Source organism: Kogia breviceps, chromosome 1 (assembly GCF_026419965.1).
Source record: "Kogia breviceps isolate mKogBre1 chromosome 1, mKogBre1 haplotype 1, whole genome shotgun sequence".
NCBI lineage: Eukaryota > Metazoa > Chordata > Mammalia > Artiodactyla > Physeteridae > Kogia > Kogia breviceps.
In genome coordinates, this window is record NC_081310.1 from 14899276 (window position 1) to 14926828 (window position 27553).

General features: G+C 39.5%; 1 protein-coding gene across 35 annotated transcripts in view; it reads right to left on the minus strand.

Annotated features, from left to right (window-relative positions):
* Nucleotides 1–27553, minus strand: part of ESRRG (estrogen related receptor gamma) — a 645982-nt gene that overhangs the window by 206530 nt on the left and 411899 nt on the right. The window contains exon 1 of one of the 35 annotated variants that reach the window (XM_059039095.2): nt 13550–13735. The exons of 33 other annotated variants lie outside the window; for them this stretch is intronic. In XM_059039095.2, coding sequence (XP_058895078.1) covers nt 13550–13605 — 56 coding nt within the window. In that variant the 5' untranslated portion in view covers nt 13606–13735. Of the gene's footprint in view, nt 1–13549; nt 13736–27553 lie in introns of those variants that run through there. One more of the 35 variants, XM_059039105.2, reaches the window with a different exon arrangement.

Here is a 27553-nt window from a genome sequence, read left to right on the forward strand (position 1 = left end):
AAATTCACCTGTCATCCTGGTTCAGGTTTTACCCAGACCACTTTTGTTCTGTTTTGTTTTCCCTCTCTGAAAGTCTGAGAAGACGTGTCGACATAAGTTTTGCGTTTACAGTTTAAAAACAGAGAGAGAGAGAGAGAGAGAGAGAGCGAGAGAGAGAGAGAGAGAGAGAGAGAGAGATGAGCACCAGATCCCTATAGCAAGCCTCTTGGGTACCTAAACAGAATTATTTTGTATTTTGCATAGCCCTTGAACACTGTTTAGAAAACAAAGAGTGGACAGGACCAGAGTGGCTTCTATCTTCCAGTCCTGCCGTCCTTTTTCAAAGCAAGGCAGGGGTTCTGTTTTTAGTACACACTTTGGTTCAGCGTCAATCCTGTTTTATGTTGTTCACACCTGCTGCTCACTAGCAGCCTGCTGATGGGTCGGGGCTCATGCTCTTCAGACAAATCCCACGAAACTGAGGGGCCGGACAAAAGCCACTGGACAGAGCTGGAGACAAAGCCTGATCAGGGTCGTGAGTACAGGAGAAGCAGAGCCCACCAAAATCTCTCCTCTCATTTGCAGACAAGCCTCCGATGTCCCAAATTTCCCACCCAACAGTAAATGCAACCAACTGCTCTTTTTTGAAAGCCTGAACCCCACTGGCTAATTTATATTCCTTGGTTTTTTATGTCTTTTGGTAAAATGAATGCCAATACAGTAAAAAAAGAAAGAAAGAAAGAAAAAAGGTTGCTAGAATCAGATGTACGTGCTAGCCACTCTGTGTCCTTACCAAAAGAATCTGTATCTGAAATAAACCTCATTATTAATTTAAAATATCCTACAGCTCACCTCTCTATTCCTAGAATTCTACATCCAAAATGAACAGAGATAGGAAATATATATTCTGCCATCAGTGGCCACCGGGTGACCAGGACAGTGACTTGTATGCTAAGACAGCTCTCCCCCCTCCCCGTCCTGCACTGCATGGGCCTAATAGCACACATCAAAAGGAATGAATTCTTTTTTGATCTTGGTACCAGCGATACATCAAATTCAGTGACACAGACAGGGGGGAAATGCACCACTAAGGGAAACTCCGAGCCTGACAGTGGGGCCAGTCGGAGGCATTCGCTCAATCAAGTTCCAGTAAGCGATGCCCACCCTCCCTCTCTCGGAAACAAGATGTAAGCTGTCATATGCTTCCCCAGAGTGAGAAAAACGTACCCGGTCCTGATGTGACCCTAAGTCAAGATGAACTTTCTGCTGACATTTCCGGCGGTGGCCCCGGAGCCCCTCCCTCCCACCTAAAGAGTCAATTTCCTTCTTTTCTGGGAGCCGGATTCTTCCCGCCGGTGGGCACCCAGAAGGGCTCCTACCGGCCAGCACAGCGTGGCTCCAAGATGAGCTGCACATCAGGGGGGTCAAATGAAGACTCTGGGATCATTTTATTGCATCTCCTGAAGCACCTTTCCTGCCTGCCACAGCCAATAAGGCATCATGGGCTCCACTGCGGACACTCGGGGAGCTGCACATCTGCCTAACCCACAGCGGTGCATAAATTTAATGCAGCACAGTTTTACTACTTCTCCGGGGGGAAGGAAGCACGCAAAGCGCCAACTAGCCAACTAACGTGCTGTTAGTGAATGGGTGTGGGGATGCCATAGTCGAGGTGTCGGCATCTTCCTCCCAATTTGCTTTCCAACCATCTACCCTGAGCAACGTGCTGTTTTGGAGGGTCAGTCCTCGAGCCTAACTCACTTGTTTGTGCCATACGCTTCCCCGGCAGGTGAGAAATTTACAGGGACACTGAGAAGCCGCTTGGCCACAACAGGTGAGAAGCCGGATAAACGCACACTTTTTCAGTGTGTATAAGACTGTGTTCCTGGGAACTCTACGGGTGTGAAAGGAAAACGTGGTTGTCAAACAATGATACTGTAATATACTTGCCATAATTGCAGACAGAATTCATGTGTCTTTCATAATCGGACACAGCCCATCCTAAAATTAAAAATACAGTTTTTGCTTTCAATTTGTCCATGGGATATGGACAGGATAAGAATAAATTCAATTATTATGTGGAATCACACAAAATTGCTGATATTTGACCACTCCTTGACCTAGAAAAATGGCCGTTTCATGTGGTTCAACCTGATTTAATTAGAATCCTAGTGTCTCACTTTCATGCAAAAAAAAGCCTGAAGTTTTGTCGGGGAATTTCATAACTCCAAACTTAACTTTCCTCCTCATTTTCCCTCAGAAAGCCACCTCAGATTCATTTTGGGTTTTTGTAACCCCACTAGCAAAATGAGGAAACTTATCGAAGTATATTTCAAGACTTGGGCCTGTGAAGATTTGGGGTACACAAGCCCTAGCTGTCAAAACGTCACTGAAAATCGTTTTGCGCGTTAGACCATCCACTCGTTCAATGGAGTGTTCACTCTAAGGCTTGCATTTTTTTTTTTTTTTTTTTTTTTTTTTGTGGTACGCGGGCCTCTCACTGTTGTGGCCTCTCCCGTTGCGGGGCACAGGCTCCGGACGCGCAGGCTCAGCGGCCATGGCTCACGGGCCCAGCCGCTCCGCGGCACGTGGGATCTTCCCAGACCGGGGCACGAACCCATGTCTCCTGCATCGGCAGGCGGACTCTCAACCACTGCGCCACCAGGGAAGCCCAAGGCTTGCCTTTTTGAGAAGCAACTTGGCAATCCCATATAACAAAAGAGCAAACGCTTCATCCCAAGGGCCAAGACTACACATTGATGGAATAGGATGGAAAATCTCATCCTTGAGGTCCTTCGCTAAAGGACTTGAATCACGGATGATCTTTTTGTCCCCCAGCGACTTTGTAAGTTTGCTCAAGACAGAAAGACTGCAGTGTAGCAGCAGCAGTAGCAGCTCTCAGATCAGAGGATATTTGGTGTTTTGCATGCAGTATTGGCGACGTGACGAATACCCTTCAGATAAGACGAGGACAAAAGGAGCCTCGGCCGTGCAATTGATCAGGGTGTGCTACCTGCCGCGGCCGCCCAGTACTGCTCCGAAGTTTGCCCACTTCTGAAGAAAGTGAAGACCTCCTTAGTTGGAGGATAGTGCTTTCCTCGGGCAGGAGTTTTCATTTCAGTTTGAATCTTAAACCGTTGCATTGCCAGTGACGCATTTTTATGTTGACAATTGACATCTTCGTAAAAGAATGAAACCTTTGAGCGACGGCTCAAAAGCATGAAGGTTGCCTGCAGTAAGTACTTAAATTATTTTCCATCTTAAATGGAGCCCAGTTGTTTTGAGTTAAAATTTAACAAACCTTAAACGGATGACCTTTCTTGCACAGAAAGGCCCAGAGTTGCAGAAACGAACTTTCCAATGAAATATATTTTAAGGAACTAGTGCTGAACAAAGGGCTAGTGAAAGCTGAACGCTTTGTCAATTTATCATCCTGTTCCTGGATTCCCCACCGCTGCTGGGTGTATAGAACGGTGGTGCCTTGCTTAATCGAATGCTATTGATTCGAGTGTGTCACAGTGATCTCATGGAGGGTAATCAATAGTAATCCAAAATCAATCAATCTGCTCTTGCACTACCATTTATCAAATCTGAATACGCCAAATTATTTGTAGGCATCAAATTACAAAGAAGAGAAAAGGGGAAAGCCAGGGAAAGTTCATGGTTTATAGGGAAGTGCGAAACCAATCTCTCTCTTTTTTAAGGGGAGGTGCTTTAAAATGGACAGCTACTTGGCCAAATGCATTTATCTTCTCATTAACCTATCCTAAATTTCTAATGAATCTCATTCCATTCCTGGGGGAAAAAAGTGAGATTTCTTGTATAGCAGTTGGCTGCTTCAGCACAAGTGACAGAAACGTAAAGATGCCCCAACTTACGTAGTAGGTCACAACAGCATTTTCCAAGTCTGATAAGCTAAGTTTCAAATGCCTGTCACCCATCTGCTGGTAAACAAGGAGACTCGATGGGCACAGGACATAACTGCATCTTCGAACATCAGAAATGATGGTTAATGGAATTTGCACTGGAAAGAGAAATACTTAATTTCTCCAGAGAACGTACACATAGATGCACCTGCTTATCGGAGAAGCTGCTGTTGATGCTGAGGGTTCCTTTATCAACAGATTCACCTGTAATTTCGTCCAGGTAATAAATCCTTCTATTCATTATAGCACGCTCAAAAGCACCCCTACTATTTAACTTGAGGGAAAAAAGGCACAGAGTGTCTGAAACATTTACTTTTGCTAATGTAAAAGTGTTGGCATTTTACTTCATTCCCGATAAGCTGGTGCCAGTAGAAGTGATTATCCTTTTCTTATTCAAAGCCTATCAGCATTTCGAAAAGCTCTCCCCATCTTATCAGGTGTATGAACAGCACAGTTACTGAAAACAGTTTCTACGGCTCCTCTCTCTTTCGGCCAAGCTATCTGATAAACCCCCAACTAACTAACTGTATTTACACACAATCAAACAGAAGTTGTATCTTCCGCGCCAGATTCCAGTTTGCTATAGATTTTTCTGCTGTGACATTAACTTAACAAAAATGTCAGTAGCAGTACCCCAAACTGACAACAATCAAGAAAACACTATAAAAGCACTCAACTAGAATGCACGACAAACAGAGACGAAAGAAAAACAAATATGAAAAGTTGAAGGCAATCTCTTTGGAATTTGGGGTCGGTCGGGGGAATACAGTACACTGTGTATGCAAACCGGCAGGTCTATCATGCCCTTACCTTTCACTGAAGTAAACGATCCTTTAGCAAAACAGATGAATAGAAAAACAGCAATTTTAAAAGAAAACACTGCTGGGATGGAGGGGGTTCAGGAAAGTTTTAAGAACTGAACGGGCACTTCCCCATATTTCAGGTTATTTCAATGTGGGGCAGAGAGGTTCTATAACGTAAGCAAAGTAAGACAACAGACAGTATCACCCAACTTACCCCACTCACTGAAAACAAGACAGAAAGCAAGGCTGTAACATATGGTGACCACATTCTCAGGATAGATTTTCTGATCATTAAAACCCTCATAAATGCTCTAGACATTAAAGTTTTGTTCACTATAAGGAGATTAAAAAATACAAAAATACAATTGGAGTGTTTAACCTCATCATTTTTCTCATTCTTCAGACTCAACCAACTGAACAGCTCCATACAAAGGTATGAAAAAAGAATCCTCCTCCAGACTAACATTAGTGGATGGTCTGCTCTCCATTTCTATCTGGTACAAAATGCTTGCCCTAGTTCATGGTTCATACAAATTGAGAGACATTCCTAATCATTTCTGGGTAGCTCTTTGGAGCATGAAAGACAACAGTGATATTTCTAGAACATAAGAGAAATATGAACTTTATTTTAACAACTGCATAATAAATTCCTGGCCCTAGGAAAGAATCTCTGCTTGGGCTTCTGTGCACAAATTGCCCATTTGTTCCTCACCTCCCTTTGCTGAATGGCTAAGAGAGAACAGAAAAAGGCGGCCACATGCTCCCACCTGAGCCCAACTCCTGATTCTGTCTAGACTCCAAGAACAGAATGAGCCTTTCCTTAGACGAGGAGGGCAATAAGATGAATTAGCCAAGTGTGTAGTTCAGTACAATTCAGCTGACGGTTGCCTTTCCATCTGTGACACTATGACCCCATAACTGATGAGGCGGGTCTCATTTAAGCCTGTGGATAAAAGGGATGCTTCTGTCATTTCATGGGACCCAGAACCAACTGTATGCAACCACTTTCTCATATCTATCTTTCCCGTTCTTTGGCCATGAATAGTTGGTTATGGGTCTGATATTCTTCCTCAAGATATCTGATCTGTTTTAATAGATTAATGGCTGTGAAGAAAGCACTGTTAGAGTATTCTTTCAGTTATGGAAAAATGAATACAATTTAACATGGCCATCTTACGTTTTTGGAGAAGTGAAAGTACTACAATAATTTGGAATTATGGGTGGCAAAGGGCCACTGACTGAACAACCTCACATTTGAATTTTTCTCTGAAGTACCTCAGCCTCTATAATTTTTTATATGACTGTTTTTGCTCCCTCTGAACATAATTTGAGATATTCTTTTCAAAGCAAAAGAAATTCTTATAAGTATGAACTGTAACAACATTTTTAACTGCCTTGAAAAGGACCCCTTTTCAAACATTTTTACTCATATTGTATTAAAAAGAAAGTAAATGTGTTTATTTAACGAGTCCTTTGTTTAAATTCTCAAAAGCATTTTAAATGAGTAAAATCTTCCTAGAGCAGATGAAAAAGGAATTATCACAAAGATACCATTCTGATCATGGAGGAGAAAAAAAGAATTCAGCACGCTTCTGCCTATTTTCTGTGCCTAAGTTCTTGATTTACTTTTTTTTTTTTTTTTTTTGCCTATTGAGTAAGCCAGATAAAAAGAAAGAACGAGATTTTTTTTTCTTTCTCAGAAAATGTACTCAAAGTGCAACAAAAAAGAAATGTCCCTTGTTTAAAGTGGACTGGCAAGGCTGCTGCTTCTGACTCTCCACTTGCTAAAGTCTTTATATGCATCACACATAAGAGCAACCGAGACTCACCACTTCAGACTTTTTAAAAAAGTAAATCCCATTATTACCCCATTACTTCCAAGATAGTAAAAAAGATTTGAACAAGCTTCAATTATACTCTTTTTTTAAAAAACAAAACTCATTATTGTCTACGCTTTCTGTATTCCCACAGTAGAGTTTTCAAGAGAAGTAAGCAAACACTCTGTTTTTCATTGCACTTCTACTAGCCATCAATCTCTAATACAATATGAGAATTTATTGGTAGCTTCCCTTTTATTTAAGACCATCTTAAGCAACTGTTTGCGGAGGTGTATGAGGAAGCAAAGTTAAATTGATATGTCTGTGATATGCCTGACAGCCCTTTAGTATGGCTAATATTAATTTGTTTTCTTTAGCTAGGTAAGTGCTGCCAAAGCATATTATACATAATGTGTACTTCCAATCAAAATGATGAAAAGTATATATGCCATTTTGTTTCACTCAAAGCAAGATGAGAAGGCACAGAGGAATGTATATGACAGAGACTGCCTTTGAAAATCAAAATAAAAATTTGCTTCCAAGTTCGTTTTTTACAATGTAATCTGATCTTAGGTAGGCGCTCCATGAGTTTAACACTTTAAGCAACTCTTTTAATAGATTTTAAATGCCAAGAGCCAGCGTTTTTATTTATTATATTGTGTGAAAGAATTCCATATAGCCAGAGGCTGCACTTCTAATGGCTAGTGTTGCATGCTATGCATTTATATTCAAATGCACACATACATCTATGCCAGTATATTGAAATGGACTTTAATTGGCCGGTGAGAAGCCAATTTATTTAAAACTGTACTTTTTCTTTTATTGCTTTGCCTTAGTGAGCTATCTTCCAAATATACATGCATTGCCGTCAATTAAAATGGCAAAATATTTGAAAAATCAAAACATAAAAAGCAAGTTCCCTCCAAACGTTTAAAAATTTTTTAAAAAAATTAAAAGGGGGGGGATGCAATAGTACACATACACAGCACACACACAATCTAAACCTTCTCAATCTGATGGTTTTGTATAATTGATTAGAAAATACATTTGGAAAATCCTGAGAAATAGTGTCCAAATCAGAGGAAAAGAAACATCTGGCACTTCTGTAAAGAAAAACATAAGAGAGGAAGGATGTGTTTGTTATAATTGAACGGAAATTATTCTTATTAGCTAGGTTTCCCAGACTTCGAAAGTAGAAGTCTAAAATGAACTTGAAACAAGAATAAGATGCCAGGTAAATCCTTAAAAAGGCAGAAGGCTGTCACTTGACACCCTCAGATAATAAAGGAGCTAACTTTCAGCAGACGGATTGTCATAAAGAAACAGCAGGATTTTTTTTAAAACGAGAAACATTACATTTGTTAAAGTACTATACAAACAAATAAAGGTAGGAAATGAATCTAGGAATTTAAACAAAATACGAATTAGAACAAGACTTTGAATAGAAAGGACATTTGGATAAATGGTTTCTCTCAACACTCATTCAGATTTACTAAGCAAAATCACAGACCTTTAAACTTACCTCTTAGAACACAATTCAGAAATTCAGAAATCTATGATGTACTTTATATGGATATAATACTTATTAATTTTCTTTATGTGCTTTTAGCAAAAAGAAAAAAAAGAAAATGACACTTACGTAGTGAGGATAAGTGAGATTTATATTTTGCATTTATTTAAAAGTATCATGTTTACATTTAGATATATTTGTCAGGTCCAACTGTATAAGAAAACAGTGTAGCCAAGAGCTCACTCAAAACTGTTTCTTGGATATGGGCCCAAACCATTAAATTATGTATTTAGTACTAGTGGCTTATTTCCTATTTTACAAATTATTTATGATTTCTAGATATTGAATTTTAAAATGATAATAATTAACAATTTATAAAATCAGAAACAAATTAATGTATTAGGTTACCTGTTACCTGTCTGTTACATAGTAGTTAAGCCAATTTAGTTTAAAATCAGACTTGGTAAATACCTGAAATACTAATTCCAGCTTAAAATTATGCCTGGCAAATTTAACTGGACACTAACTGATTAGAAAAATACTTGAGAGCCACTTTAGTATATAAATATACGTGAACTCTCGGCAGCATACCTATATTCTACATACGTACCTCTTCCCGTGTATATATATGTGTTTCACATGCATACTATACATGCACACAAAGGCACACACACGTGTGTGGTATATTCTATTGACTGCTTTGGATTTTAAAGTAGCGTATGTGTATCTTTATTTATAATGGTATAGACCACGGACATCCATGTACACATGGCTATGAAAATAATAATCAACAGCAAAACATACAAAATGCAGTAAGAAAAAATGTCAAGCGGCAGAGATGCTGGATGTCATCCCTGGACTCTCAAATACACACATAAGTATGACTGGAGAAAGAGAACCTAAATATTTCACTGTCAGAGAATGTAGAAAACAGCAATTCATTTCTATCTCATGTGCTTTAGGACAATGACAATTTAATACAAGGCCAGTGGATGTAAAAGAGATAAAAACTGAACAAACTGGGCCAGGGTAATCAAAGATTTTCTCCAGAGAGCTGACTAGGGCCGGAGCTCATATGCACTTAGACCAGATCAACACTGTATTGTTTCTTTCTTCCATGAATCTGCTATGAAGCAAAATTCAGAGCATAGCTTATCTGCTGCAAGGACTTTAAAGTTCTAGTGAGATGCTGTCCTCTTATTTCAAAATGCTTGATAGGTGATTCTCAAAAGTTTATTTGATATTAATTGGCGTCACAGAAATCACGGCTATCAATTGCCACTTGTATGACAAAGTAGCGACCATAAGCACAGATTTTAATTTATTTTATGAAATAATATAAGGAAAACATTGAGTGCTGAAGAGCACTTTAGAAGTCAAACAAAGAAATACTTTGTTTAGTCACTAGGCTAAAACAAATGTTGAGGAATTTTTCACAAGTGATACAGACCTTCCCAAAGAACGTCCTCTTCTTTGTCTGCAGTTCTTGCAAGAGTGAGGTATTGTGAAAATATTGTTAAACAGAGTCATAGAGAAGTTACCTGCCCCCTTTGATGAATAGCACCACGGACCTAAAATTAATTGCAAAAGTATGGCCCCAGCTAATGAGACGGTCCTTATCTTTTTTCAGCACAAGAAGCCCAAGTATTTTTCTGCTGGCTCGATATTTTACAAAAATGCCTGAAGTATTCTTAACTCAGTAGAAATCTGATTAAAAGACTTCAAAGGCACAAAATAACATAAATTCTAAGATCTGGAAAATTTGAAGTTAAAACTAATTTCCTGCATTATTTTCTTTTTAAACCTTTATTTTCTTTTTTGCTTGGAAAAGAACAGCAAAAAATCTTTTCTCTGGCTTCTATTAGCATTTCTTAAAGCTGAATTACAAGACCATTCTTTATAAGATGGCCAATATACATCCCAGGTCAGATTAAATCAAATAAATATATCAAAGGCCATAAATTTAGAATTTTTAAAAAAAGAAAAAAGAACAATGATACCGTATTGGGGGGAAAACACTGGAAAAATGATCATCCATGCAAGAGAATTAATGGTTATTCACAAGGGCTTTGCTAATAACATGGGTTAATTACCGCTGCAACACACTAGGCTCAGTAAATAAAGCAGCAGTGCCACAAACACATGAAGATGAGAAACCCATCACTATAAGAACCAGCCAACGCCATCCCCCTTGCCTCTGACCAGGAAATGGGAAGCTGTTTTCCAGCCCTTTCCGTAAAAGGAGGATTTCTAAACTTACCACCCAATCTGTACAGGGTAATACATAAATACACTGACACAAAGGGCTAGTGAAGCATGGGGTGCCCAGCACTTCCCACTCCCATCCAACATTGATTCCATTAACTCAGAACACTTTTTTTTGCTTACTCCAAGGAGAAAAATCATACGTTACATAATCCACACTGTCTGGCTATTTCGACGCTATATATCGTTTGCGGTAGGTACAGTAGTTATTTAATTTTTAGAGAAATAGAATTAATCTGTTCACTTTAGTGATGTGATGGGCAAGGTTAGGAGACTCTACAGCTTAGGAACACTCACCCCTGAGTGCAGCTGGTTGTCACTTCCAGCAATTCACAAAGAAATCATCTGAAAACCCCTACCTTTAAGGCTGCAGGTGTTTTCAACAGATTTACAGAGAAGAAACAGGAAGGAAAAGTAATATGAGCTCCCAGTCTGGAGTGTAAGGATTCCTTCTTAGAAAAATAAACTTAAAGACTCTGTTCACAGTTCTCAAATAAAATCACATCGAAAGTGACTTAGGCAAGCTCCCATCTTTTTAAAAAAAATTGCATCCACTCTGGTCTAGGCTTTTTGCTGTTGTTGTCACTGCATACATTTTTTCCTTCCTGCCTACTTTTATCCCATGTATTTTTTGACATTACAGTATTACTTTTGGATAGTTGTATTTCAATTGACTTCTAGCTTTTAACAGGGAGAGATGAGGCAGAGGAAAGAAGCAAAACCCTGAAAAAGAAAGAGTAAACCTTACAAAATAAAACTTGCATAGCTCCAAACAGGAATCTGAAAACACAAATCTGTTTAATTTTGGATGTCTGGTTTTCCACGATCAGGCTGAAATTGACTGAACTGTTCCCTCCCCGCCTTGCCTGTTTTGGAGTGTTTCAATTGCCTTTCCTTCTTCCAGCAGCTGTGACAACTGTTAAAACAGTCAGTAAAATTAAGTCCGCTCTATAATCCTGTAGTCAATGTTACATTTTAATCAGAGGTTGAAAGGGAATCATTTGATGAGCACACTCATTTAGAATGATTAGACTGACACATATGTCAAAATGAGCAGATATATTATTTTCACCTATTTATGCTATCAGTTATTACTGCTATTAAATGTGAAACAAGCTTTCAAGTATTATGCTCTTTAATGTGCTGGCACATTTCCTAAAATAAAAAATACATAGTTATAGGTTAACATTTTAGGCTCTCCTAATGGTGGTCAATAAATTGCACGAAGCTTTTTAACAGCTTCCAAAGCAGAAATTGTCCAATATTCTCCTCTGAAACTGCATAACTCTGGTTTCATTTCAATGTATACTCACACGTGATGGGGTTTAACCCAGCACACTTTACTATGAATATTGATAGCATGTATAAATTCTGTGGTTTATTAATTGAGACAGAGAGGCAGATGCGTTACTAAGCATTAGATCTTTCTGTCTGTCCGGTGAACCACGTAACCACCAGAACTGCATCCAAACAATAAATCTGTATTTTTTAAAGATGACTTTTAATTGAGCCAAAAAGAAAGCTAGTTTGAATCTTGCGCCAGAGCCAAAAGGACATGTGTCCTGATTTCATTTAAATGCGTCTGCTTTAAGAGGCTTATCTAAACTAATTATTCAAATTAGCTATAAGAAGTTAAATTCAAGGAAACTACAAAGAAGCCTGGGGGTGTGTGTGGGGGTTAACGTTTGTTTTGTTTATTTATTTATGAGAGAAAGTTCAGAATTGGGTGAGCTTGGATAATGCATTCTTCCTGACATGAAGACATGAAATTCTCCAGTGGGACAGCCTCCAGCGCGCTCACCTTCAAACTTCACTCGAGTGGGCAGTCCTACCTTTGTTTATTTTTCATTTTTATTTTCACATAATTTAAGGTTGTTTCTTCCTTGGAATGTTTTCTACTGAGGCAAGCACTGCCTTCCAACCTTTCAGTTCTTCCTAAATCCATCCCTCGGCTAATATCCCTTGTGTGAGCGTGTATGTGTGCAAGCTTGCATGCATACATACACGCGCACACACACTCACAGTCACACGCACGAGGAGCCACTGAGACTGCAAGTCACTTTTCATCTCTTGCTTAATTACAAACCAAGGCAATATGCAGTCACTAAGGACCGCTAGTGGACATCTACCTATAATGCACGACCTTCTCCTCTGGAGAGTTTTATATTTTCTTCACAATCTACAGAGAGAAACGTTTGCCAAGAGCCCTCTTTTCAGAATTATAACAGTTGGTATTACTGTAATGGGAAAAGCAAAGCCATACAACTGACTCAACATAAAGAGGAACCAGTGACAGCTCCCATGATAAACTAATATTTCAACAGTGGGTTGAAATTAAGTTTATGACCCACTCATTTACACAAGAATGCCTAATTTACTCCTTTTACCCCCTACTCACAAGTCCCCCACCTTGAGCGATCCAAATATATATATTTCCATGTGCATAAAGATATTAATAAATACCAGTTAAACTGCATCTAAGGACAAAAGTACTTTTCTGCATTTTCTGGACACGATACATGAAACAAATCCACAATCTCAGCATCGTGTATTCAAGGGGGAATTTAGAAAGTCACTACTGTTTCTTCTTTAGTTTTTTTTTTTTTTTCCTCCCCTTAAATATTTATAATGTGTGAAAATCTCATGTTACTTAATGGACTGATTTGTCACTTAAGTGCTGACTTAATGCTAGCCATGCAAATAACATTATTCTAGCCCCGGACTGCATAGGGCTAGTTTTAAAATTGTTCTCTGAAGGAGAATTAGTAAATGTACAATTTTGCCTCAAACTCTGCGCGGTAAGAAATGACCGGGAGCTGAAAATATCTGTCAAACTGCAAATACGTAAGAGGCACTCAATAGTATAAATCATTTTGAATCCTGTATTTTAAAACATTTTTCTTTGGGAAAATGGGTCCTAGTAAAAGATGCATTTTAACAGTTCACTAAGCATTTGTGCCAAGTGCCTATTCTTAGCACCTGAATAAGAAGTGACTGTCACCCAGCTGTTTTACTGACAGTCACTGAGCTTTGCCTCAAAGGTAACACTGTAGTCGGAGAACAATTCTCGACTTACTGAATTAGGAGATCACCCTCCACACAAAAGGCACAAGACAGACACAAACAAGCGCTCGTGCGCAAGACATATACCCAGGGCATTACCTGAATCCGTGCGCCAAGATCCATTCCGTCCACCCCACACTCTCACCCCCAGGACGAGTTTTAAAAAGGAAAGAAAAAGGTACCTACTCTTCCTCGTAGTGCAGGGAAAAAGATTCAGGAAGGCAAAGTTCTACCGAATCCATGTGCGACCGGCAACCATTATTTGCGCACCCCCGCTATAAATCAAAGTTTCCTTGACAGAGCAGAGCGCAATTAACACAAATGTTCTCCTGGTGACAAGCCTATAGGCACAGCCAGTTGGGACCCGAGCTCTCACACTCTCCTAATCAAGGACTTAAAGCCTCGATTGGAGCTTATTAATATGAAGTAGAGCTTAACATATGCAGTCCCACCGGCCCAGGCGCGCAGCCGATTGGGGGGTCTCCGCCCAATCAGGACGGAGGCGACTGGAGGCTGCGAGGCGCCGCGGAAGCAGGCAGGTACGGAGGGTGCAGAGACGCGAAGGGGCTGGCAACGGAACGGGAGAGGAAAAGACAGCGAGGACCAGAGACCGAAACGCTGCCCGTAGATACTGGGCTCTGCCTTTTCTTCCTTTCTTTCTTTCTTTTTCTTTTTTCTTATATTTTTTTCTCCCTCCCCCCACCCCCCGCCCCGGGAAGCGAGAAAAGAAACCGAACTAATTTAACCCTCTAAGCACTGGAGGGATGTGTCTTGGGTTTCTCACCTAAGATCTCTTTTGCCTTGCACAGAAGAACTCACGCAGACTCTCAGTTAATTTGGGAAAGGATTCTGCGGAAGGTAGAGAATGAAGTTTGTCCTGCCGTAGCCTGTCTTTTATTCCACGGGAGGGGGCTCCTTCTTATTTAGTGCTGTACTTTCTCATTGATCTGTCATCATGTCGTTGCCTGTTTCCCTGATCTCTACTGGGCATTAAAATAAATATATATATATATATATATAAATCCAAGACATGCTTTCTAAATTGTTCGGGCATGTGAAGTGGGATCGTCCTCTTTGAGGTGGAATGCAGTTTTACACAACTACAGAAGAGGAAAGCGTGCCTCAATGCAATTTGCGAGAATGCCTATGTAAATTCTATGTGTAAACATTTCTTTACCTGCTTCTGTCTCTCTACCTATAGATATACAATGCATAGCTTTTCAAAACAAAGGTAAACAACTGCAGAGCAAATTGGCTGCTCCAGTTTCAGGGGTGGGACACTGAGGGCCGTAGGGTAAGTAGTACATTGAAACCGTCTCAATGCATTTTGACAAAATAAAGACTGCTTTCTTTTTCTTTTTTCTTTCTTTTTTTTTTTTTTTTCTGTGGGGAGAGCATTACTAACTGGTGCACTAAAAGTGTTCTTAATCATATACTTATTTCAATGTAAGCTTCCAAACTGGGAGACATATACAAGTATATATGATTTTTACCCAAAACATTAGCTTTCAAATAAAATGCAGTTTATATAATTATGACATATAACACACGCTGAATGCTTTAAAAAATCAACCCAGAAACATTTTGTAAATCATCAGACAGTCTGGTCATTATAAGGACGCGTTTCAGACAGAAGTGCTTTTTAAAGAAAAGAGAATATAAGAGAAGGGTCTTTTTTCTCCAACAGTGTATAAGCCTGTTTTTAGTTTCCATATAACAAAGAATTTTCTTAAGTCCTATTTTTAAATACAGGATATTTTATACTAGCAAATGTACAATGGACTAGCTACCAGCTATTTATGGCAAAGAGATAACTGCTAACTTATGACCCGAAATTTTGATATAATTCAGCTCTACTGCATATTGGTCCTACATGATATACATAGTATAATCTTTGAGATCAAAATAAATTAGTTGAGATATCCAGTCTGTGTTAAATTTACTAGATAAGAACTCAACCCAGTCTTTCAGCCTCTCAAATGTTCTAGGCCTTTAAAAAACAAAACACTAAACTAGAACAGCCACATTAACATTCAGAATATAAAAATGACAGATATGATTTGGTCCTCCCCAACAGAAGAAAGCAATTTCCCTGCCATGTATTTAGCCATATCTAAGATATGGGCCTGATGCCTTTTATTTGTGGTCTAAATGCATACAAGTTTCTAGTGGAGAACTCACATAGCAAAAACTGTGCCTAAGAATACTGTACAAAAGCAGGTAGTAAAAGCTTAATTACCAGTAGCATTATGCTGTCTATATTGTTAAATGTGAACTCAGCAATTAAGATGTAAATTTGGTTGTGAGCAGTGAATTAAAAGAGCTTTGAGATGTAGAAAATCCAAGCATTCTGCAGACACCTCGGAAGGAAAAAAGAGATTTGTCTATTCAATTGAAAATGAGACATGTAATCATTTTATAATTCAAAAATAAATAAATAAAAAGGCATTTGAAAAAGAAACATGATTTTTCTAAAATACAATAAAAGAAGTAGGGAAATATTGCTTCACAAAGACAGAAAAACATCTTTGGTTCAAAGATTCCTACCTTGATTTGTGAATAAACTAAAAGTTCTCAGGGTAATTAATAAATCCAGTTGCATACATTTTATTAAAAGATACAGCAAATAAAAGTTTCATTCTTATTTTGTCCAGGGGCATTAAAAAAATATAAATTATTTAATGTACTCAATGGATCTTAAGGTACTCAGCACATTCAGATCTGTACCTGTGCAGAATACTGTACTCTATTCAGTTTCTTTGCATTATCATCCTGTGACAGAACCTGCTTATTACTCCTTTGAAATGGCCTTTTAAAGACAAGATTTGTAGTCAGTTATTTACCGATGGACGTTAAGTCACCACGTTTCATGAGAGTTATCTTTTATTTCTCAGAATTTTCTTATTTCTCGTAGGGTACTTATTTGACCCATTATGAACCATTTGACTGTGTTGGTATCTACTTTTAAACATATTTAGATTCATACTCACGTGTAAGTGTTTTTTCTGTGCTCACAGAGATCCATGTACACACATACACCGTGTGATCACCACATATCTTTTGCTAACCGTATTACATCCATGCAAGGTGCAGTGTCCATTGAACTAGCTTTCTGAATGACCAAAAGTGCACTAGGTTTGTAGAGTTGGTTTATTTTCCCTCGGGATCAATGTGTCACCTCTACAAGTCAAGGACCTAAGATTACACCTACTGTCTGGAATCCAGTTTAACCAATTTAAACTAATATCTACTGCACCAAACTTGTGAGACAGCTTCCAGAATATTTTATAAACACACAGCATAGTCATCTCAAGAATCCTCCCTAGTCACAGAGCTTTTTCACCTTGAAGGAGGAAAGAGTGGATAATCACAGGAAATAAACACACCATGTGCAATATTGAGCATAAGCCTTTAAGAATCTCAACTACAAAGGATTTGGGGAAAAAAAAAAAAAAAAGCGAAACTAGTGAACAGATAAACAGCCTAGAATAAACACTTTTGCCCACCAGTCTATACACTTCACAATCTTACCACAAGGAGTCTACCCAAAGCAGGATAAATGGAACCAGACAAAAGGATCCCTGTGAGTGTTTCACAAAGAACATGAACAAATTAGTTAATATCAGTCTATCTAGGCATCAGACCCAGGGTCCACACGCATAGTTTCAATCTCTTCTTCTTTCAACAATGCAGCTTAATATCCAAACAACTTCATTCTCAGGCCCCAATGAAAGCACAGACACCAAGCAGAAAACATCCTTCATTTACATTTGAAAGAATGAAATGGCAACACACAAAACTCAAGTGGAAACAAAAGGTAAATTCCTGTTGTCTATACCAGACATTTTACTGTATCTGAGTCCGGAATCATTTCCTGAAACATTCGAACAGTGAATTCTTATGCTGCTAGAAGGTGATGAGAATCTTAGTCCCGCTATCACTGCATGCTAATAGCTATTTTTGGTCCGCATCTTCCTTTTCTGAAAATTAACAGGACTCATCTGTATGAAGATGTTTATAGCTGCCACACTCTTTCTGCAGCAAGTCTTGGTTTTATTTGCCATTTGTTAAATTTTGCAAACTAAACAAGGCATCACAAATCTAGATTTTCAAATTGCCTTGTAATCTACTTTTGCGTCTCGTTTCAAGACCATAAAACCTTTGAAAAGCTAGTTAACTTTTGGAACCATCTTCCCTGCTGCCTGTGATATATCGTGTGTAGTATATAATAGACTGTACTACAAAACGCAACCAAGACTTTTACAAACTACTATCTTTAACTCCAAAAGAAAACCCCCTAGGAACATCCCTGGAAAAAGAACCCCGATCCAAAAGAAAACCCCCAAGGAACATCCCTGGAAAAAGAACCCCGAAGGACAGGCAGAGGCCTGGACCCAAGGCTCCCCTCTGCCCCCTCGTGAGCTGTGTGCCGCCGTGTCGCCAGTTTCCTTACCTGTGCTTGGGGATTTTTCTTTTTATGCTATAAACCTGCTTAAGAAGACACCTTCCCACTGGGAACATAAAGACATCTTTCGAAGTCAGTATGACTACTTTATCTCACCACCGAACCTCTATCAATTCATCAAACCTCATTTTCTGTTGCCTTTCATTTCTAGGGCACAGGCTTTGATATTTAAATTATTGTCTCAATTGGCAAGAAGCAATCATTTCTACTGAAAGTGATGGCTTCCACAGAAACACTAATAAAAACCTTTCCTTTGGACAAACCTCTTGTCCTATAAATCCATCCCATTCCCAAATTACTGAGTCTATGTAAAAAAAAGCCCATTCTCTGGGGAGCGATTACCTCACCTCCATAATACACCAAACTCTTTTCCCAGTGTGTTTGTGAAAGTGTGTGTGTGGGGGGGGGGTGGGGTGGGGGGGTGGCGGAAGAATCAAAGGAAGACAGAGAAACTAATAGAGGCAATTCGGTTTCTGTTTAATTAATTCAGGATTCCTTCATTTTCATTTTGTCAAGCTAATCATATACATGGTGAAATGTCAGTAAAAATTAAAGTATAAACTACAGTAGCTCCAACGGGAAAACTGACTCTAGTTACGTTGTATTTCCAACATACTTACCCTGATAAAATACCAACTGCATTTTTCCGTATAATCTGCATGGCGTGTATTTCCAGAGCAATAGTTAACATTTTGAGTTTACACGTTAATAAACAGTTGCAGTTATAGTCTTTCCTGAATGTTCAGCACCGAGAGCTAAATGCAGAAATCATGCAAGGTCAATGTCCCATTTTAGACCTTCTCAGGCAGCTGTAATATTACGATAATCAAGCTTCAAATATTCCTATAGAAAGAGTAAATTCGCCTTTTCACTTGAAAGATGATTATGACAAACAATAAACCTAAGAGAGGACGAAATTCCCTATTTTTAAAAGCCATAAATTGTTGACTCAATCATGTGTGTGATCATGTCCAGAATAAAGGGTAGCTTGGCTCTGAGAGGAAGGCAGGGGGAGGGCTGGGGAGAGACCAGGAGTAGGGGTGGAGCAAAGAGGACAGATTTCAGGGTAAAAGCAATACTTGCTTTGATACTAGGAAAACGATCAAAGGATCCATCGTAATCACTCCATTCAATGTATATTTGAAGCTAAAAAATGGATCTCTCCATGACACATCAAAAAAGCACAAAAGTATTTCTTTCCTGATGTATTTGAACAACAACACTGTTTGAAACTTCTCTTTTCTTATTTGCTCCCATGAACCTTTTTGTCCATATTTTCCAAGGACCAGCAATGTTTTTTAAAGAGTGAGATATTCAGCATCGGGTGTCCATATAAAGAGGCTTAAAGAGGGTGATGATGCTTTTTTTGGATCTTAGAACTCTCTGACACACTTCCGAGGTTCCTTTTCATAAATGAATACATTTGATACAAATCTGCTTCCCCCAGCAAATGCAAATGAATTAGGGGTGTGTGTGTTTCTCATGCCTGGCAGAAGTGAGGTGACCGTGGAAAGCCCCTGGCCAGGTGGTAATGACCTACTCTGAAGTCATGCCTTGGCTTCAGATTCCAACTCTGAGGGAATAAGGCTTTGGACTTTAAGAGTCATATCACCCACCTAAGTCTCAGTTTCTTCGGCTCTTAAATGGGAGGATCAATAATAGCACCTTGTAAAATCATTATGGGGATTAAATGAGTCAAACCAATTTAGCACAGTATCCCGTCCTAGTTGGGGGGACCAAATGACTCAGTGGGCCAAGGACATTCCAGCTTGGGCCAGTTTTCCTAGCTTAAAAATGTACAGTACTCACTCCTTACACTTTCAAAAGTGCAGGGAACTCTGCTCAATATTCTGTAACAACCTAAATGGGAAAAGAATTTGAAAAAGAATAGGTACATGTACATGTATAACTGAATCACTTTGCTGTATACCTGAAACTAACGCAACATTGTTATTCAACTGTGCTCCAATAAAAAATAAAAATTATAAAGAAATACCCAGCACCCAGCCAATCAAGCAATCAATCAATCAATTTCTATCAAAAAAGAAGTGGCTCAGTTTAGACCATACATTTTACTGTCATCCTACACACAGTAAGCCCTCCATAAATGTTAACCATATTATTTTTAAATCTCACTAAATGAAAGAAGAGAAGAGACTGACATTGACAATTCATTTGGCCTTCATCTTTGACTAGTTCAAGGTCCTTAATATAGAAAAGAAAATGAAGTGCAAATATTCCTCCAGTGACACTATCAATAACTTTTGCCATAAAATGATATGAACTGCTTGCTATAATACTGCCACATATATATTGTTTCCATGTAACGAGTGGGAAAAATTAAGGTTGCCCCCTCAAAACTACCATCGCATTTAGGGCCTGAATATGAGGAAGAAAGACTCGACAAGTTAAGTAATTCTGCCGACTGGCCAAAGCATTCAGTTGTACGTTGTTTACCAGCAAGAAGGGGAGAGAGGAATTGCTCCTTTTCTGTTCCTTTAAGACACTTCTTCCACAGCCCTTCACCCTAGCGGGTCCATCAATAACAGCTGTTGATTTTATTACTATCCCTGGTACAAGCTCATTCACCCAGGAGTTCCTTTGATCAGATACCCCAAAGACTCAATTTCTTCACAAGGCTTTGCTCTTGTTACACCGAATGGCCACTAATCTACAGCAGAACACAAGGTCTGGGCCATGGGGAATTACAGGTGAGGGGGAGACCATAAGGTTTTCAAGTTCAACCTGGTTATCTTACAGGTGAGGAAAATAAGGCTCAGTGCGGTTAAGAGCCTTAACCCAGGTTACATACCCAGGTAGTAGAAAAGCTCCTGTTAGAAAAGATTACATTTTCTCCCCTTTCCAGTGGGAACATAGTAACAAGCTACTAATGTAACTCTCACAGTTGTTGACTATATACCAGTGCATAGAACTCTGGCTGAGATCAGAGCCCTCTAAGGACAAAGGTCCCAAGTAAGAGCCAAGGGACATCTGATCCCAAGAGACAAATACCCAAGAATATGTCCATATTGTCCTCTACTTTCTCCAAAAGCTCAGAAAGATAAAACAAGAGTCACATATTTAAAAAAGAAGTGGAGATGAATTAGTAGAGAGAAATTCTCTTTCTTCTCCCCAGGTACTTAGGTGTCCTTTTAGAGAAAATTTGACTATCATTTCTTTTAAGGATTCAGTTTTTATTAAAGGGCCACTCCTTTTCCCACTCTAACCCCTACCTAACTCTCGTTAGTGGAACTGTACCAGCGTTGGTGGTGTCCCCAGGGCCAGTAATGGAACTCGGTAATCATTCCTGTCAATGTTACAGGAACGCAACGAATATGTTTTGGATGAGCGAATGAATGAATAAACTGATGACAAATGTTATTAGTCAGTTTATTATTTTTTCAGTTTAAGAGAGGCTGCCAAATGGAAAAACTGGTGGGCAAAAATGCATGCTGAGGAATGCTTTTCTCACTATTGTGGCCTCTCCCGTTGCGGAGCACAGGCTCCGGACGCGCAGGCCCAGCGGCCACGGCTCACGGGCCCAGCCGCTCCGCGGCACGTGGGATCTTCCCGGACCGGGGCACGAACCCGCGTCCCCTGCATCGGCAGGCGGATTCTCAACCACTGCGCCACCAGGGAAGCCCAGGGAAGCCCTTGTGTGTCTTAATTCAGTTAGATTATTAGAGTAACGTAGTGAAATTTAAAAGGATAAAGTGATTTTAAAACAGTAAATGGAGAAGAGGGAGGTAGAAAAAGACAAAAGGGAAGAAAGGATGAGAGGTCACAGCCTGCTCTACCAACGTATTCTAGCATTTCCTCACCACTTATTCTTTGAAGAGTTAAGAAGGGGCAACTTGGAAGGATCACTTTCTTTCTCATTTTTCTATTTTTCTGTTTTCCAAATATTCATATCGACTAAGTACTGGACAATGAAAAACAATATTTATTATCAAAACAAAAGCAAGCAAACAAACAAAGCTGCCATATTAGTACCTAAAACTGTGACCCTTACCAGGGTAACATGAAAACATTTTCTTATTTAACCTGACAGAGATGCATTTAAAAATCATGATATCCCAGATATGTCCTGAAAACAAATACTTCTTTTATAAAAGCATTCAGAACTGGCCCTTGTATGCAAGATACAATTTTCAATATTAAGGATTCTAGGGTTTCCTTGGTTGGTTAAATGTGGACAAGGATCCCATGAAGGGCCACACATCTCCTATTTCTATGTGGTCTTATGCCGGAGCAGCACAAAACACTGAAAAATTTCAGCAAGGATTTCTCTTCTTACGGGAGAGGAAGAAGGGAATTAATTCATCAGCAGAAAAAGGCAAAGGTCTTGCCTCTAGGCCACTTTCTACCTCCTTTTGCTGCCCGTAATTCTTTAACCAAGTCCCGTGTGTTCTGTTTGGTGGTTTCATTCCAAGAGGAAGACATAGATGAGAACATACAACTTTGCATCCTATCAGGGAGAGCCAAAAAGAATCATCTAGAAAACCACACTCTCGATGCAAAAGAGAGCGAGACAAGGAATTCCTTTCTCATCTGCTAGTAGATGAGAATAACAGGAATGGTGACAGGGAGCGGGACATGAGGACAATACTCACATTAAAACCCCAGGGGCTCTTATCTCTCCTGTCGTTTGTCCCTAAGTGAACAGCTATTTGTATCACAAGCTTTAACCAATCAAACTTTGTGACACAGAAAAGCAAGTAACTTAATTAAAGACACCGTTTTTTTTCTGGAGTTCAGTTACCACTTGAATTAGAAAACTAAATAAATCAAAGACGATTTTCATTAGTGAGAAAAGAAACAGATTAATTCGCCCTTCGATAAATTGGAACACCAAATAAAGAAGTAACATTTAACAAAGGAAGAAGGTTTTTCAATCTTCACGGCTTTAAAATACAGCCAGGTAGAAAAGTTTAGCTGCTTAGAAAATTTTCTAATATAATAGGTAGAATAGCTCATATTTTTGCTATAATTTAACATTAACAAAAGCTGTTTCACACAAGCATCTTTTGTTCCTCACAGCAACCCTGTGAAGCAGGGAGAAACTCTATTACTATTATCCCCATTTTATAGATGACAAAACTGAGGTCTGAAGAATTTATTCGATTGCCCAAAGACATCTGGTTGTTAGGCTGCAAAGTCAGGACCTGAATTTCTTGTTTTTTAACTTCTACATCTCTTGTGCTCCTAATCTCTGTTTCCCATAAATCTTGATGCGTCCTCTTAAAAAAGACACGCAGGAGGTATGGAAAGGCATTCACTAGTATGCATTTTTGTCCACCAACAAATAGTTTTGTTTCAGGAAAGTGGAATAAACCTGCTTTTACCAATTATACACCTTATTCTTCCTTCCTCACTGAGGAAACACACCTTTTGGATGCCTGACCTGTACTGCCCTGTGTAAGTTTCCTGGGATAAACACATAAAATGCTGGGGAGAATTTAAAGTACAAAAAGGAAAACTGAAGTCTCCTTTTCCCTTCTCTGTCAATTGGTTTCACTCAGAAAGCTTCGGTCTACCTCCTCATTTTTTAGTTTCTCTACCCCAAGTTTCACAGTAATGCAACCATAGTCTAATTCTAGAATAGCTAAGCCAGGGAACGGGGACCTAAGAAGGAGCAAAACGATTCTTCACTGAAAAAGAAGCAACAACAATTGGTAAAGATTTAAATGAAGTTTAAAAATCACTTTATTTGCCTGGAATGTTTCCAAGATTTCCTCATTAGTAAAAAAGAACTGTGATCAACCTATATAATGTAATAGCTTTATAAACATCAGCGTTCGTTTCTGAATTACTCTATTTCATCTCTCAAATCTTTCCAGAATGCTGTAGAAGGGGACTGCATTGCATACTGCCAGGTGCTCCTGGGCCTGCGTACATTATTGCTAAGAAGATCTGGGAAGGAAACACGGCCACATTTTGTTTTCTCTATTAGCAGAGGTGATGAAATGAGACAATATTCGCTTTAATGGGCTCTTCCTGTGGTTAGAGCTTCCAGTTCAGCCCCACCATTGGCCTCATTGCCACCGATTGAGCAGTTAGCCCTATTCAATTTTTCAATCCCAATCAATATTTTGAGACGTACAGAATGTAAATGGAAACATTCTGTTCACTTTTCACCAGACTTAATTCCTGTACTCTCACTGGGGGAGAAAGTTACATATTTATAAGTAAACTCTCTAGTATTGCAAAGAGAGTGTTCCTGTCCTTTAATTCTGGCTCTCATTTGGTCAGCTACGGGGCTTGGCAAAACAACCCACAGGGGAGACAGAACACCCTTCCGGTCCTTTGAGGCTACCTGAGATGCCTCTTCCTCTCTAAGCCTCCTTCAGGGGTCCCCAGGCAGAATCAATGGCTCTCTTCTCTGTGTCCCACAATGCTTTGCGCTCACGGGTCTAACTGGCTTGTATCAAGGGAGGTTGTCCTATGTCTCTATGCTTTCCATCTAGTAATCTTCTTGATGGCCTTTAATCATCTGGGCTCTGTCTAGTTCTGTAATCTGGACATTTAAGGCCTCAATAAATATTTTCCCAAGAGATAGCTGATTTGGGCAAAAATTGTCACATTCATGCTGATTGATTTTTTTTCTTTTGGTAAATGAGTTTCAATGTTTCTCTAAAGAAATCCTGCCACTATTTTAATGGGGCTAATATATTTATTCGTCCACAATGAACTACTCATTAAATAAAACTGTATTTGGACTTATGAGGGAAGGAGGAATGTAATTGTTGAATTCCATCCCCCTCACCCCACCCAGTAGATAAAAAGAAAAGCGTGACGGTATTTTTTAGTATTCACTTTTTACTTAGGAAAGGATTGTACAGTGGTGGCAAAACCCTGCCTTCTCCTCACCTTTGCCATCCATGAGAAAGCTTTTAGAACAACTGTTTACAAGTTTTGAAACCTTCAAATCACACTGATAAATAAATCTACAACCTTAGGTGACACTGAGTGGTCTCAGTTAAGTGAATTATTTACCTAAGACCTTGATTCTCTGTGTCACTGTACTCATCTCTCCTTGAGAAAGACAACAGGAAGAAAAATTCCCAACGGGCAGTTCCAGGTGTATTAATGAGTCACCTTTTCTAGACTGCATAATCCATCCAACATCTGATGCTTCTAAAGCACTGAAGAGAATTTTAACACCAATATTTATCCTCTCAAGTTAAAGTCAAGCTGAATTTTAGGGGAGGAGTAAGAAGAAGATCTCTGAAGTTCCCCCATCTTGCCCAGAGACGTGAGATATTGTGGAAAGAACACTTGAGGAATAAGTGTTCTTCTCCATCATCTGTGACCTTGGGGTTGGCCTTTCATCTCATTGGGCTTCCATGAATAACGGGATTGGACTAGTGCAGTGGTTCTCAAAGTGTGGATCCCAGACTAGCAGAATCTGCATCAACTGCAAGCTGGCTAGAAATGCAAATTCTCAGGCCCCGCCCTGGACCTCCTGAGTTGAAGATCTGGTGGAGGGGGATTGGACCTGAGAAATCTGTGTTGTAACAAAACCTCAAAGTGATTCTGGTACCTAAACGTGAGGACCACTGAGCTAAAGGATCACTATTGGATGCACTGAGCCTAAAGTCACACAAAACAAAAGCCAAAATAAGCAAATAAGCACACTGCTGCTGACTACTAAGGCTAACTCCCAGGCATGACCGTGGCTCTTGAGCTTTGAGAATACTCTAAGTTCAGTGCTTTTTTTCAGTTAGTATAGGTAAACTTTTTTTCTCAGTAGTTTACACTGCAAGATCTGCAGTAAAAACCTTAAAATTGTGAGAGAACAATAGGGTGACCCAGAGAGCTACAGACACAGTGGTTCATTCGTTCCTTTGGGTCTGGCTTCCGCCATTCTTGAGCTGATGGACTGGTGGGTCTGCTGGATTAAATGCTTCTCTGCCTCAGTTTCCTCAGTTTTAAAACGGTGATGACTCTAACGTCATATTGGTGTCCAGGAGATTCAATGGAAGGGTCTGGATATATCAGTGGTTTGAAAACTCTTGATTCTCCAGGCTACCCTTCAGCCAACCAATATATAATCTTTGGCATCAGGAGGTTTTAAATCTCCTGGTGAATTCAGTATGCTGCCAAAGTTGAGACTTGAGAACCAATGGTAAATTGCTTAGCACAGGACCTGGAATCATTACTTTACCATTATTGAACCATATAAAGGAAGCGTAAGTGAAAGCATCCAGCTGCCTATTGGATGGCTTAGGTGCAGTCCTGGTTCTTCAGCTTATTGGCAAAAGCACCTGAATTATTTCATCTTACCGTCATCACCTGCAAGAACAATTAACAAGAGGGGAGAGAAGATAAAAAATACCTGCCCTGCTTACTTCACATGGTTATTGTCAACACAGACGAGATCATGCAAATCCAAGGCCATTGTAAACTACGCCCATGTAAGAAGAGATTATTCTTACATACACCCCCTAAACACGATTTCTAACCTACAGACATCTCAGTGGCCTACGTTACATGTCAAGTCACTCAATGCAAGTGACTTCCAGACCTTCAACTGGTCCTGCCGAAGAGGAATCACCTTTTTGGTTGTTGAGACCATGCTAATATCCCAGAGCCCAAGGGTAATCACAGAATGAGAGAAACTGGATCCATGCTAAAATCACCTGGGGGGTTGACAACTACAGAAGCTTGAGTCTCACCCAAATTCCCTGAGTCAGAATCTCTGAGATCCACACAGTGCTATTTTGGGGAAGAGGTTCACTGGTGATTCCAAACTGCAAGCAAGATTGAGAACGAGAGAAAAAAGAGGTGACATTAAGCAATGGGAAAGTGGCTTAGGGTACGCTGCAAAGCATTTGCGGGCCTCAAATTGTGTGTGACGTAATGCTGAGGAGCTAAATGTTCACAGATCCATCGTTTATGAAATTTAACTAAAATGAGTGCAATACCGCCAAGCATCTAGGAGAAAACAGTGAACCACGTGTTCTGTCACTGAGGTGCTCAGTGTAACGTAAAAGTCTACCTTAACACGGTGCTTTAGAATAAAAACAGATGTGAAACGCTTACAATATTATTGTGGGATCATAAACAATAAAATTTATTCTTCATTTTCTTCCTTAAATTCTTAGGCATCGTTTCAATGGTTTCAAAGCAAACGTGGACGAGTTTTCTCACAGATGATAACGGTCAAATGGAATTTAATGTGGGAGAAAAAAAGTAGAATGAGTGGGGGGCAGAGCAGTCAACAGAGATACCAGATGCCAGAGCTGAGAGGTAGAAAAACAGCTCCCTTATAAGGAAAAAGCTCTAGAACTTTCAAACTCCCGGCAGACTCCTGAACATACAGCCCCACATCTCACTTCTCTCTGCTTTTCCCTAGTCCTTCTGTTTAGCAAAATCCTACTTATCCTTAATACTTACTTCTCCCCGGGGAGGTCAGAGGAGGCTTCTTATGGGACAGAGACCCCACCATCCTTCTAGCACGTCCACTAACCAAACGCTATTGACTTTTTCCTTCTATTTGCCTGATTTTCCCATGACTATAAGCTTCTTGAGAATAAAACTTGTGCCCTGTTCATCTTTATAAATAACTAGGACAAATGCACAAAAGGTGATCTCCAAAGACTCATTAAACTGAACTAAAAAGTTGTCTGGCTGTGTGAAACATGAAGGGATTCCTAAAAAGGCAAGAATAAGATGTCATAAAACTGTAGCTTTAATTTTAAAAATAATTTTTAATTATTAAA